Below are 15,242 nucleotides of genomic sequence, written 5' to 3' on the forward strand. Positions count from 1 at the left end.
TCTACATGGAAGTTGTTAGGAGACTAATTTTATCCGGGAGGAGACTGAGAGCAGTGAGACAAAGGGCTGCTGCTGTAAAGTGGAAACTGTGGCCAAACAGGCTAAGCTAACATTAGTTTATTTTAGGAATGTAACAATATGAAAATTTCATATCACAGTTATTGTGACAAAAATGATCACAGTTATCATTATTATTGTTGAATGTGCTTAAAAAGCACTTAAAACACACTGAAATCTTAAAAAAAAACATGTAATAAGATAAATAGACACACAGTATACTTTCTTGGAAGAGGAAACATTAAATATTGTTCTAGCTCAGGGTTGGTCAAATGTTTTCCACTGAGGGCCTCACACACAAAAATCATTGGATGCGAACCATTTTAATATTTTTCATTTTCAAAACAAATACAAAGAAAAATAACTGCCTGTATGTCAGCTTTTTGTTATTAGCATCAACATTTCTTTTTTTCATTACATTACATGTGTTTGCTCTTTTATTCCAATTTTTATGTATTTTTTCTACTAAGGGTGTTTTTAGAATGTGCGGCAAAAAAAAAATGATGGCTGCAAATGGCCTCCTGGCCACACTTTGGACACCACTGATATAGCTTCTTAGGAGCCATATTTATTCGCTTGTTTGAATAGGTTTTCTTTCATTTTAATTTGAAAAAGTTTTACAGTATTTTTTAATGATGAAGGCAAAACAAGAGTGCATGTCCAGGTTACGTTGGGGTATGTCGGGTCTTGTCTCGACATACCGGTCCGTAAGTTTATCCAAATGTGTTCATGAATCACAGCTTTACGAATATTTTAATTTAAAGTTTTACCGTGGTTTATCTCTAATACTGTTGATTTTTACATCTCTAGTTAGTTTGTTTGTATTTGTAATTTCTCGTCGAACCTTGATCCTCCCAATGAGAATCCAGGCAAGGTCAATTTATATATAGAGTACAATTCGTACACAAGAAAATTCAAAGTTTCACAGTTAAATAAGTATTTTCAGTCTAGATTTGACCATTGCCAAGGTTGAGACCTGTCTCAGATCTTCTGGGAGACTGTTCCAGATTTTAGAGGGGGGAAACCTGAAATGTAGACTCACTATGTTTCATCCTGATTCCGGGCACCAGCAGGTGATCAATCAGATCCCAAAATGGTTTATATGGCTCTAACATGTCAGATACTGTAGGCTATATACTTTGGCACAGACCATAAAATACTTGTACACAAGCAGAGCTGTTTTAAAGTCTATTTTCTAAGCAACAGTAAGCTAGTGCAATGACATAAGCACTGAACTAATACGGTCATATTTGCGGGTTCTAGTCAGGACTCGAGCAGCAGCATTCTTGATGTATTGCAGCTGCTTTACAGCTTGTTTAGAGAGCCCAGTGAGAAGGTCACTGTAGTAGTCTAACCTGCTAGACAGAAAGGTGTGAATTAATCTTTCTAAGTCTGCTTTAGACACTATTCCATTGGTTTTGGCAAAAAAAATGTAGGTGCTAAAAAGCTGCTGACGTTAAGTTCAGATCGGAATCAATTATTACTCTGAGATTTCTAACCTAGTTATTAGATTTCAGCGAGAGGGTCTCAAGGTGACTGATAACATTTTCTCCCAAGCGATAGGCACTGAGCTAAAAGCCTGAGTGTCCAGTGCAAGCTACTAAGGTCTTAGAAGTAAGGTAATGCTATCGTTTTTTGTTTCAATGGAAATGCATCATTAGCAAGTAGAGGGGTAGTGAACCAAGTAGGGGCCTTAACAAAGCATTCAGTCAGATGGCTTTTTCTCTAGCTTCAATGCTTTTTACAGCCTCTAGAGGGCATCTTTGCATGGTGTGATTTTATGTCATTGGCATTTCACCACAGTACCAGTATTTTATCACCACTCACATGCAGTTCCAAAGGGTATTGCAGGTTCCAGTTAGTTACTGATGTATACAGTATGTACTGTAATTGCTAGATGCAGACTTTTATATACTCTCAGCAATGTGTGAAATTATCAAGACAATTACTGCTGCCAAATCCTGACTCTAAGGCAGTTCTCTTTAGTCAGTTTGGCGCCATCAACCATCAACCAAAGCGCTACTAATAGAATCATTCAACCGACCTCTGATGAACCTGCCAGCAACACACTCGATCACCTCGCGTTGATGAGCATGCCATTCAGTTAATTATCCAGAATAATGAGACGCCACAGATCGTCATTATGAGAAAGGAACAAAGATGGAGCGTGGACACATTCCAGCTTTGTTTTTTGTTTTTCTTTTCTGCTTGTTGTATTGATTTTATGACAGTTTTATGGCTGTTGGACAGTTAAATGATGGTTGCTAAGCAAATTATGTTCACTGTAACTTTATATTGATATCTTACAGAAATATATTCTGTTGTGGTTGTAGTTAATGTGTGCAGCTGTCATGCATTGCACCAAGAACTGTTGTTGGGATATGCCAATCGATCCTCCACCGATCAGTATCTGCCGATTTTCTTGAAAAAGTATGTGATCGCCATTCGATTAATGCCTTTCAATGCCGATCACAAACGTCGATCCCCTCTGGCTAGTATTGTATTTATTTTTAGTCCCCTGGCTGACAAGCGAGCAGCTAATTATGTATCTCCATATACAGTGTAGAGTCGCTCCACTAAGGTTGCCAACCGTTCCTTAAAAAAACAGAATCATCCCATATTTAGAGACAAAAGTACGGGCTCCGTATTGAACTGTAAAGGGAAGCACTCTGTCCCATTTTTTTTTTTTTACAGTGAGAATAAAAAATAGTGTGTAAAATATTAATAGATTTCATCGAATCAAGCTTTGACAAAAATTTCCCGTAGGCTAAAGCTAAACCAATCAATGCCAGCGTGTCTGATCACTCATCTGTCCAACCCATTGCAGCTCGACTTTTCTGACATTTGTTTGTTTTGCTTTGGCTGCTGTCACTCTGCCTCACCGTGGCAGCAGATAACTAGAAGGATCTGCCCAGCTTCTGGCAATCGGACAACAAATGTGGCTTTTTACCATAGTTACATTTTACTGTAAAATAAGACCAAGGCCGCAGTTGGATGATTGACTTTGTCATTGTGTCATTGGATTTGCAGCCTCATGTTTTGGACACTTGGGTGAAGAAAGGGGCAGCGCTTTTAACAGATCACCACCTGGTGGTGAGTTGGCTCCTGTGTAATGGCAACATTGATTTTTTAATAATTTCTTGTTTAAACCACAATTTAGGTTTAAATGTTTGTGTAGTGGTTTATTCCCGTTGGCTGCCAGTGTCTGGGTTGTGTCTTCAGATAAGACACTTTTATGTCCTTTGCATTTTTGGAGCGGCCGTTTCAGCAACCTGAGGGTTCCTGGTTCGATCCCCGGCTTCCGCCATCCTAGTCACATCCGTTGTGTCCTTGAGCAAGACACTTCACCCTTGGTCCTGATGGGTTGTGTTTAGGGCCTTGCATGGCAGCTCCCGCCATCAGTGTGTGAATGTGTGAATTTGAAATAGTGTCAAAGTGCTTGAGTATAAACCATTTATTATGTATTTGTCTTTTCAGTCAAATGTTACTCTCCAAATGGGTTTCTTTCATGATTGATGTTAACTGCCTTACCCAAGGCTTAACCAAAACATTCCTGGGTTTTCACAAATATCACAACCAGATAAGTGTGTTTTGCTCTTCTCTCTCCCCCTCCTTTTCTGATTCCCAAAAAGTTATAAAGTTGTGAAAGAGTTGTTTCACTCTCTTACTTTCTCTCTTTCTCTCTCTCGCTCCTTTCTTCTATCTTTCCATAGCAAGGAAAACCCTTTCTTCTTTATAATCTGATGTTATTTGAGTACTCAAATGCTTTAAAAGGTCTTAGTTTTGCACTGGACAATTCTTTGTTGAATATGAAAAATACCAAAACAATTTGGTGTCAGAAGTGGGATCCCTGGATGACCTACGGCTCGGCGACGGACAGTGACTGGCTCTCCAGATCTACAAATGCAGATCTGCCTCTTCCCCAAATTTTTCTGGACGAGAGGACTGCCCGAAAACCCGAAATGTTATAGACAATATGGGCCCTGTTGATGACAGAGTGACTGACTGACAGTTTTTTGTTTGTTTTATTAATAAAGTGGGGTTGTGTTTGTTAATTTATACAGCAACAATCACACAAATAGATTTTGTAACACTACAGCTGCTATGAAAGTAATTGTCAATTCGCTGAGAAGAACCTTTAAAATAATTTCTGCAGTGGAGAAAACTAATACAAATTAGTCTACTAAACAGGTGCCTGACAATTTGTTCCATGAGTGTGATCCAGCTGAGATAGGCTCCACAAATTAGTCTACTAAACAGGTGCCTGACAATTTGTTCCATGAGTGTGATCCAGCTGAGATAGGCTCCAGCACTGCCCGCAACCCTGAAAGGGACAAGCGGTAGAAAATGGATGGATAGATGGAGTGTGATCCAAGGGTCACAGATGTGGACGTGGGAAAAGTCTAATATCTGCTGTGGCCATCTTTGTGGCAGGGCTTTGTGTCTGCGCGTCATCAAGCACGCCGTTTCGTTTCAGGTTGCTATGTCCTTATTTCCACTGTAGCCTGATCATACATTGAATTAAGCCCGTACAACCAGCCCGAGCCAGACGACTCCAACTCTAAATCTGGCTTTCCTGATTTGTTCACGAGGCCCGATAGCTTTGAGTAAGATTCTGACTTAAATGACCCGTATTGGGACTTTTAAATGTAAATAGGCTTTTTCCTCACTTCCCATTATTGCTTTGTCCAAAATTAGTTGCTGACAGCTTGAAAAAATAAAATGTTCTAATGGTAATTAATGAAACCTTCTAATGTGGTGGATTGATTCATAAACTGGTGGTGTCTGTACCAAAGGTAATATCGGTAAATGATCCATACTAGAAAAGTTAGATGTTTTTATTCTCTCAAAATAAATAACATGTAATGGTGGTTCTTTGGTCAAAATATTGCATATATTATGTTTTACAGACCATCTTCAAGCCGCTCTCTGACCGTCTCTTCAGGATGCGTCGTTTTGTGGGCAGTCTTATTTACGTTCTTCCACTTTGGCTTTATTCCCCCGCCATGTTGTTGTTTTTAGCGCTTTCGTATTGAGTCTACTGACAGATATAAGTTCAAACTATACGCTACTTTGTCTTATAAATGGCAACAGCGGAGGATGCAGGTGCATGGACGAGCCAGTCTGCCCCAAAACAAGAGGACTTATTGACTACAGTATCAGACTACAATGGTGGACTCGTGCAAAGATCTTTAGGTAAATCTCTACCATATATGGCGATATCCGCTGATGTCACATGTTGAAAAAATATCAGAAGTTGTGCAAATACCAAACGGCTCGTTTGAAAGAAGTATGAAAGAATGCAAGATTGTTTTATAAATATCTCCACCATGCCTCCATGGTTTGATTTCAAATTTCCGGGGCTTACGCAGATCCGAAATACACAAAAACAGGTACACAGCTTTTTATACTGTTTTATACTGTGTTTTTATGCTGTTTTATACTTTGTATTTATACTTTTACTTGTGTTATTTAAGTGTGCACCTAAGGAGCTGCTCTCCAAATCTCAGTATAGTGTGTACAATGACAATATAGGGTTTATATTCTATTCTATACTATTCTATTGTATTCTGTTATATTTCTACCAATAGGTAAGAAAAGTTGCTTTTGCATAATAGGTCCCCTTTAAAACTGGTTTGAGAAATATAAAAATATATTTGAATAAAACAGACAATTAACACCTGAGCTTGGTGCAAAGTGTGTCACTTTAAATTTGACATCAAAGTAAAGGACTTAAAGTAATATAAATAATAATATATTGTACTACTGCAACTTCACAAATGTGCTCATACTGTTCAGGAAGGTGCGTCCTGAGACAAGCCCCCGTGCAAACAAACACCTTGCATAAATAAATGCCTGTTTGCAAATAAATGCCATATCCACTACTTGAGGCAATATGGTAACTATTTAGTTACTGTATATAGTATGAAGGTTGAATGCAGGAGTCTGTGTGTGTTAAAGTGAGTCAGTCAGTAGCGTGTGCAGCATATGCAGCCGGGGGTCAGTATTCGTGCTGCAGTCTGAAGCCCACTGCAGCAGTAGGTTTCAAACTGACACCCGCCTCCAACATGCATTTTCCCTTATGTGAAACCACTGCTGACATATTTCCGTGCACAAAACACACTCACACAAGCATGTAGAGGTACTAATAACACATAAAAATGTATTGCTTTCACCCCATCACAGCTGGTAAATAGGCCATCCGGGACTGTCCTTCTTTCTTGTGTCCTTCCTGCTTGTCCACTTTACTTTGTGCAGCAATATCCAAGCTGGTTTGTGGGACTCTGGCTGCTCCCAGAGGACCCAAACCTGGCCCAAAGCCCTAAGAACCTCCACTGCTGTAACCCTATGATTTATTAGTTTTTCTCCAAACAAAGGGGAAGTTCACCGAGAAAAGTCCTCTTTACGTGAAAAGCACTGCACCAAGAGGATGGCCGTAAGAGGTATGAAATACACACCAGTGCACACACAGTCACATTTCAGTGCTGTCGCAGTGCCTTTCTCTATATGTGCTGTGAGGTGAGTCATCAGCACGGAGACGCACAAACTCTGCCTCTCCTCCCCCTCAACCTGCCACAGGCTCATTTTCTCCACTAATGGATGGAAGACTTACATCATTTCCACGGCCTCACATGTGTTGTACATATAAGGCCTCAGATCTGAACACACACACACCAGAGCAGGGCTGTACACTTAGCTTTTTCACAAGGAAAACAGGTGCTACTAACTACAAAAATTAGTAGCGCAGAAAAAAATAAAAGCAATAAGTAAGAATTGTCCTAAATAACACAATTTTACTAATAACACTCAAACAATGTACAAAGTAACACACATTTGTACTCATACATAAAAACACAGTGCTATCATAAGGCCTAATGCAACTCTCAATTAAACATTCCTGCCCCCAGTTTTTTATAGTCAAATAATACTATGTCATGCCATGTACTGAGCTACACATGATATCAGTCACATAACATGACTGGCATCACATCACATGCAATTATCTTACTGATAGTAATGCTATTTATACACATTAGGACTGCAACTAACGATTATTTTGGTAGTCGATTAGTCAACGACTATCTTAACGATTAGTTGACTAATCAGATAATAAAGTGTACACATATTTAATGGCTCTAATTTTTCCACCGACTTCTAAATGCAGTTATTTTAGGCATGTGCTTACGGACAACAAAAATTACTAATTCATTCATAAATATTTATTTATACTGTAACTGTGCTGCTCATTCAGCTTTTACAAAAATGTAAATGACTAATAAAATGTTAAACCTTGTTTATGTATTTAAAAACAGTTAAAATAGCAGCAATGAAAAGAAACAAAACACAAAATCTAACTTCCTTCACGTTCCCTTAAAGTTAAAACACCATCGACATGAATGAGCACAACATCGAGCAGTGGAAACATGGGATTATTTACTATCAAGTTCATGTATTCAGTTGCTGAAATGACCGGCTAATTGTTTTGGTAACAGTCAAGCCAGCATGTTGCGATTCGCGAGAGCGGCGATTCTGTGTACCCGTGTTCACGTCTGCGCTGAGCAGATGCACAAGGGTTTGCTATGGCATCTGTATGGTCTGTATAATCTTACTCTATGTGGTCCACTTTTTATGTATTTGTTTTAGGAGAAAAATTAGAATGAAAGGGTTGAAATACATATTCGCACAAGCACTACTTTAAAAGAAAAATTTAGTCGCACAACTTTACATGCACTGTGCCCCTAATAGATGCCATATACCACATGTTTCTGTAGGTGAGGACATGAACGTTATCAGAGTTATCAGAGCGGTCAGAGTTTACAGTAACAGATATGTATGTAAGGCCCAGTGAGCACGGCTAATGCTCACTCGTTTAGTTTGTAGAGTCAGGAGAAAAGAACAAACTAAAACATGTTGAGCAGACCATTCGGCAGCTTCTTCATATTTCCATGATTAAATGTCCGCTGTATGGATGTTGTTTTGGCGCGGTAGCTGAATTCTGCTAGGTAATGGTGCAGACTTCCGGCACTGGGGTCAGGCTGCTTAGCGAGTCTGCTACACTGTAGGACATGTTTTAATGATTTGTTTTTCTGGTGTTGTCCTTTGCACTCACATTCTCAATTACGATGGTTGGAGGGCAGGATTGTGTCGATATTTGTCTGTGGACTGTATACAATTAGTACCAGTGGCAATGCTTGTAACTCAAATGATGTTCGCAATTTAAAGCATAAAAAAAGCCAAAATACCACTCGTATCTCAAAATACTCATATAGTGAGGTACCACTGTATTTAGGTTATGAGGATTTATATTATATTAATTATTTTTTACAGTATCTCAGCTGACTTTGAGCAAGAGGTGTAGTGCACCCCGGACTGGTCTCCAACCAACCACAGTGCACATACGCAAACTACCATTTTCACTCACATTTACACCAAATGACAATTTAGTCTTCAATCAACCTAGCATGCATGATTATAGAATGTGCAGAATGCAAACTCCACACAGAGATTTGATCCCAGAACCTCCTGGCTATGAGACAGACATGCTAACCACAAGCCCATGAACACAGCCTATGCTGTTCCTGTGGTGCCCTAAACAAGATGTTGTTTGTGGCCCCATTTCGGTCTTTAATATACTATACTATACTAATACACTAAGGGCTATAAAGCTGACTGCAGCCTAGTAAGTACTGTAATACTTTCGTCCCTTGCCACATGACGCTTTGAAGTTTGCGACTTGTAAATGTGACTATGTGGGTATTAGTTCATGTCAAGAGGGCTTTCTTCATGTTAAAAACGTATATAAAAAGTCATTGTTAGAGCCATTTCGGACATAACGATGCATGTTTACATATCATGCTTTGTTTAAAGTAACTTAGATTATGCAGTAACAGTTTATATGGCTGTATATTATGTATTTTGTGTTGTAAAGTGCCAGCAACTGTCGTAAAAGGGGCTATGTTAAGTTTTGAAGGTCAGGCAGGGCATGCAACAATAGGTTTTCTGAACATGTCTGAACGTGTCCGCAGTAGTGACAATGAAGTGTTTGTGATGACGTCATTTTTATAATTTTTGCCATTCTTGTCATTTTTTCATCAAAGGAAAAGTGAAAATAAATTTTGTCATTTTTGTGTACTTTGGATTTGCGTCAGACTGTTCTTATTGTGGGGGCAGGCGCTGTATAATGCAACTATTGGTCACATGTGGTCCTGGCATAATGGGCGGGCTGTGCCTGCACTAGGCTGGAAGCTGTTTATCTTATTTGGATTTTGATTATTTTTTTCATTGGAGCGGGTATAAATAACATAAGTATTCAAACCAATGACACGTTGACCAAGACGATAACACAAATAAATGGCATGATAGTTAACGTATAAATACGAGACAAAAATGTTGACAGAAACAAAGTCCAATGATACTTAATTTCGTGTTGTAGATGGGTGGGACAAGTTCTTAATATATACAATTACAACTCTTTAATGGTGTACTTTGAAAGAGAATGGGGGTTAGTTATGAACAAGAGCCAATCAGATAATTTTCCTGGCAAGATGAGTAAGTCACCCCCATAAACAAAATGTGTGGATTTAGCATGTTGTACATCATAATATCTGTACACCTGAGAGAAAGTAAAGAGGACACATTTCATGTTTACTGCGATGATGCCATCAACAGGCAAGTCATTGATCGTGACATCTACACTACTGTAAGTTAACTGCTTGTGCCAAAAACTGATTCCCTGACAAAAATTAATTCCAGCCGCGGCAGCGTGTACCACTTTTTGGGTTTTGTCTGTCCACAACCGATTACTACATGTAGGACAAACACTTACATTCGTGATTATCGTAACGGTATGTGTTTGAAATTATTTAGGCCTTTCTTGTGTTCGATAAATGACAGAGTTGGTCATTTCTATGGTATTATTAGATTGTAAAGGACTGTTATTGATCCGGTGATGATGTGCTAAAACCTCTTTCTTGTTTAGAAGCCACATACAATATTAACTGTTCTTTGTTCAAGCACATCCATCCATCCTTTTTCACCCCTTGTCCTTCTCGGGGTCTCGGGGTTCAAACACATAATAAATATTAATAAAGTGTTTAGATGGATTCATTCAAGAGAGTTACATGTATAATAATGAAGTACATACTGTACTGTTTACGTGTTGAAATATCCCCACCCCAAACGACACCTTAGTGATTTAAAATCATATTTTGACATTGACACATGACATATGTGCATCTCCTAAGGTTATCCTCGTAATGTATGCACAGATGACATGTCAATATCAAAATATTGACACAAGCTTGCCAGTTGTGTGGAATACGGAGTTATTGCTAATCAGTTTGGAGTGCAAAAATGCAGCGTGAAGAGGTTTGTGTACATTCTCTTCTTTGCCCTGTACTGTACCTGCTTCATTCTCGTTCATCTCACTTGTATTTTGTTCGGGAGTCCGAATGAAGCCGCATTCTCCATTTATAATACCTTTTTTAAATAAATGTCTGTTTTGTTTTTTTCTCCCATCGATGCATTTCAAAATGTTCTGTTCTCTAAATTTGTGAAGCAAATAAACAGTCTTCTCTTAATTCCAATGGTTGCCTGTTTTCATTAAATGGTATTTGCTCTTGGGTCATATCTAGCGCGCTGAGCCTGGTGCATGCGCAGTAAAATGGGTCTCCTTTCAGCAGCACACACCCACTTGAGAGACCTGGTTTCCAATCGCATAATCTAGGTGTGTTAGTCCGGTTTTCTCAAAAGCCAAACATGAATAAAACAGATTACGGTGTTTCCTTGGGTTGTAGGATGTTTATTTGGGGCCGAACTATTTGAGAAATCAGACTAATTTAGTTCTTGAAAACATACTCACTCATAAACAGGTTTTTTATGTTTAGCTATTAAAATATTGAAATTATTGTTAATAATTCTTACTATGCATGAATTAATTTACCACGGCAATGCCCGGAACCAATTAACAGCGACAAACAAGGGTTTACAGGATTACTCTTGACGACCAGTAGTACATTTGGCTAAGGGAGCCTGAGTGTCTGCATAAAAGACAGCCAAGAAAAATGCATTAAAAAAGTATGTTTCTGATGTATTAATAATAAGGATGTTCCGATCAATGATCTATGCTGCCGATTCAGGTACCGATCAGCCGATACCAATACCGATACCAATAACATGTGTTAACTGTGGTGAAGTGAATTATATTTATATAGCGCTTTCCCTCAATAGACTCAAAACGCTTCCCATAGTGAAACCCATTATCTTCATTTAAGCTACATTTAATCTAGTGTGTGTGGCACTGGGAGCAAGGCCCTTGCTGCAAGGGTCTTGCCCAATAACACACGAGCAGTGACTAAGATGGCAGAAGCTAGAATCAAACCTAGTACCCTCAAGTTGCTGGCACGGCCACTCTACCACATTGTATAAATAAAAATAAAAAGTTTATATAAACAGTTATAAAAATAAACAGTATAAGTTTTTGTAAAAATGTAAAAAAAAGTTTATAGGTCCAAGCAGGAAGAAAAGTGTTCTCTATTTTCTACAGCAGCAAAGCCAAACCACAACTGCAATGTTGTTTCGACATTAACTGAAAAAGTAAACTAAAAAACACAATAAATGGCAAAAACTAGCAAAAAACAAATGTTTTGTAGTCATTATAACTTAAAATTTGTCACGATGACGGCGTTCGCAGGGATGCTAAGTTAGCAATTATATCTTCGGGCTTTTGAGTGGACACGGCCACAAACTAAAACTATTGGAAAGGACATGTTGACTCATTGCTGAATAAATGTTTAGCAGAAACAATGTACAAGTGCATCCATGGGGCAATTCAGTCCATTAAAGTAGAACAAGCAAACACCTGCAGAGCACAATGACCACGATGATGATCAGCTACTGAAGTGACGGTTGCCATAATCATGTGGTCCCCCTAATGGTTGCAGCCCTAAACAACTGCATAGAGTGAATAATACATTGTGATGTATATACTGGACATTATACTTTAAGTTGGTTACCTACTATTTTTATATACTGTATATAAACACCACTATCTGTGGTGTTAAAAATGGCATTTTATACCCATTAGTGTTTGTGTAATCAATGATCTGAAATGCATTTAAATGAGCAGATTGATTTCTGGGCAGATGAGATGCACCTCAGTAAATGTAAGAGGGGGGAAAAGTTCAGTAAAAGCAGTATTTCAGCTGACAGCACAAACTGGATTCAGTCCATTTCACATCTGTTCCTGTGGTGCTCTTTAAAGCACAGGGGTACACTGTAGCTACTACAGCTTTTAGCCAGGCTCCTTTGATGCACTCTCAGCCTAGAGATGTGATCAGCTGCTGGCACAAGCGTTCAGAATCAGCACTCTCTGTGGCCAAAACAAACCAACAACGAACGTCCCTTCTGACCAACACACCGTTTTGTGGAAACGTACAGTCCAGCGTGAGGAAGACATTGTTTCTAACAAGCGAGGCTGCAGACGTGCTTTACTCTGCCACAAAGGGACACGCGTTGGTACCAAACCACCATGCCTTGAGGCGCTTTGTGTCCTACTTCCTCTTAGATTGAATAAACAAACGATTTAGCCATTTTGCACCCCGCTGATATACAGCTACATGCGTTCAACCTTAGCTGACTGCTGACTCGTACCTTTATTCCAACCTGCTCCTGCAAAAAGAAGGTTAGCTCAAAAAGACATCAGACACCAGTAGTGTCCAAAGTGATCATCAGGTATGCTCATGAATAATTTCAAAAGGACTTACATTTTTCTTGCAAGGGATCTGCGTGTTGATTGGAGGCTCTGTGACCATTCTGTGCTGTGTGTGCTGCTACAGTGCTGAAATGTGTGTGTTGCTGTCGTCCTGTCATTGTGTGTGTGCATGCGTGCGTGTGCTTGTGTGTGTGTGTGTGTGCTTGTGTCAGTGCCCAGGGCCTTACCACTGGGTTTGCTGTCTCAATGCTGACTTAGCTGTCATACATTAAAGAGGCCTCAATAACGGTCTGGGGAGCATATCAGCTTGTCTGTCCTGTCACTTCAAGCTCACCCTGTCCACCCTGCCTCACACACAAACAGTACCCACATCACTCCTCCTGCTAAAGCAGCTGGGCTAAGGGTATTCTCCGGGGGTGTACACTTGTGCAGATCCACTCCATCAAGCAGTTGTGACGCACTTACAAGGCCTCAGCTACTGTAGACTCTGTCTTATGTCACAAAATAACCCCATTTGGAAGATTGAATTCATCAACATAACATACACTCCATGTCTCTTGACCGGAATAAACTGATATTTGAATGATGTTGTAACAGTGATATTTGTCCCATCATGCAGGAAAAACCTTCTTTCTCGTGGACATGATACCACTTTACCCACCCAAATGAGCCTGCCCTGTGTAAACACCCACCACTTCAGGGAGGACAGCTTTGCAAAGAAAAGCAGGCTTATCATGACCAAAATTATCACGGTTATCATTATTATCGCAATATTGTTGAACGTGCTCTAAAAGTACTTGTACACACACTGAAATATTTTGAGCTACTGTAGTTGTTTTTAAATAACTAAAATAAATAGACATACAGTTAGACAACCCAGTATTTTGCATGTTTTGTGTTTCATATGCTTCTCTGACAGTGCTTTAGTCTTAGTATTTTATCTGCCTCAATGGCTAAGCTTTTTTTTGTTTTAAACAGTGGTTTGTACTATGACACTTGAAGATTTTTTTATTCCATCGCTTATTCCTCTGAGTATAGAACGATCACTCTGTACTAAGATAGCAGAGCTTGTAGGTTCAATGTGCACAATTGAATAGCTTAGTTGCTCAGACAGCAATGTGTTTATATAAGTTTATAATGGGGTATGTTGTTTCTTTATGGGTAAAGACGTTAATGTCTCTTGTTTTCATGTTAGCATTTAGGATCGCAAGCTTGCGACAGTCAGTCCGTGAGTTTATCAAAGTGCAGTTATCAATCGTGGTTTTTGATCATTTTAATTTAAAACGGCAACGTCGAGTTTCACAGCGGTTATCATTATTCTTTCTTTCAGAGGTCTTTTTATTAATTCGCAAAAACATACATTATCCTCCAAACCCTTTTGTACACTCCAAAATAACTCTCGCCCCTCCCACATAGTCACTCAGCTCATTAACTCACATTATACAAAGGCTATACATATCCCAGGGAACTTCTTTAACTAAAAGTGTCCGCTTTGGAGGCAGCACGGTGGACCAGGGGTTTGAGCTTGTGCCTCACAATAAGAAAGTCCTGGGGCTCGGGGTCTTTCTGTGAGGAGTTAGCATGTTCTCCATGTGACTGCGTTGGTTACCCTCGGGTACTCCGGCTTCCTCCCACCTCCTAAGACATGCACCTGGGGATAGGTTGATTGGCAACACTAAATTGGCCCTAGTGTGTGAATGTGAATGTTGTCTGTGTTGGCCCTGCGATGAGGAGGGGACTTGTCCAGGGTGTACCCCGCCTTCTGCCCAAATGCAGCTGGGGTAGGTTCCAGCCACCCCGCAACCCCGAGAGGGACAAGCATGAGAAAATGGATGGATGTCCGTTTTGGATCAAAATTTACAATGATAGCTATAGCACAACCATAACATTATATCATTGGTTCAAATCCTGGTCATATAGGAGCAGGCAGCTTTCTAATTTACCGTTACATCCCTAATCACTACACATCTCACGTCGGTCATATTATGATCTTTTTCTACACTTAAACACTCACTTGTGGTCTACATAACATGTAATGCTGAATCTTTGGTCACTATTCGCATAGATTATGGTTTACAGACCATCTTCAAGACGCTTTCTGACCGTCTCTTCAGGATGTGTTGTTTTGTGGGCGGTCTTATTTACTTGCCTCCACTTTGGCTTTATCACCCCGCCAGCAATGTTGTACTTTTTAGCGCTTCCATATTGAGTCTAATGACATATATACGTTTGAACTATACGTTACTTTGTCTTATAAATGGCAACAGCGGAGGATGCATGTGCCTGTACGAGCCAGTCTTATTTACGTGCCTGCACTTAGCTGCAGCCACGCTGTAGTTTTTATTGCTTCCATATCGAGTCTACTGACAGACTAAGTTCATACTATGTAGCGGAGGATGCATGTGCATGTACGAGCCAGTCTGTCCCACAACAAGAGGACAGAGAAAAAGAAGGCCCTTTTGATAACAGCATC

At 39.6% G+C, this 15,242-nt stretch overlaps 1 protein-coding gene across 2 annotated transcripts in view; it reads right to left on the reverse strand.

Moving 5' to 3' along the window:
- The window catches only part of tjp1b (tight junction protein 1b), a 183,502-nt gene that overhangs the window by 158,821 nt on the left and 9,439 nt on the right, over positions 1-15,242 (reverse strand). Inside the window, exon 1 of one of the 2 annotated variants that reach the window (XM_061969746.2) lies at positions 12,822-12,838. The exons of the other annotated variant lie outside the window; for it this stretch is intronic. Coding sequence (XP_061825730.2) covers positions 12,822-12,823 — 2 coding nt within the window. The 5' untranslated portion in view covers positions 12,824-12,838. Of the gene's footprint in view, positions 1-12,821; positions 12,839-15,242 lie in introns of those variants that run through there. 2 annotated transcript variants of the gene reach the window in all.

This window comes from Nerophis lumbriciformis, linkage group LG10, assembly GCF_033978685.3.
Source record: "Nerophis lumbriciformis linkage group LG10, RoL_Nlum_v2.1, whole genome shotgun sequence".
Classification (NCBI taxonomy): domain Eukaryota; kingdom Metazoa; phylum Chordata; class Actinopteri; order Syngnathiformes; family Syngnathidae; genus Nerophis; species Nerophis lumbriciformis.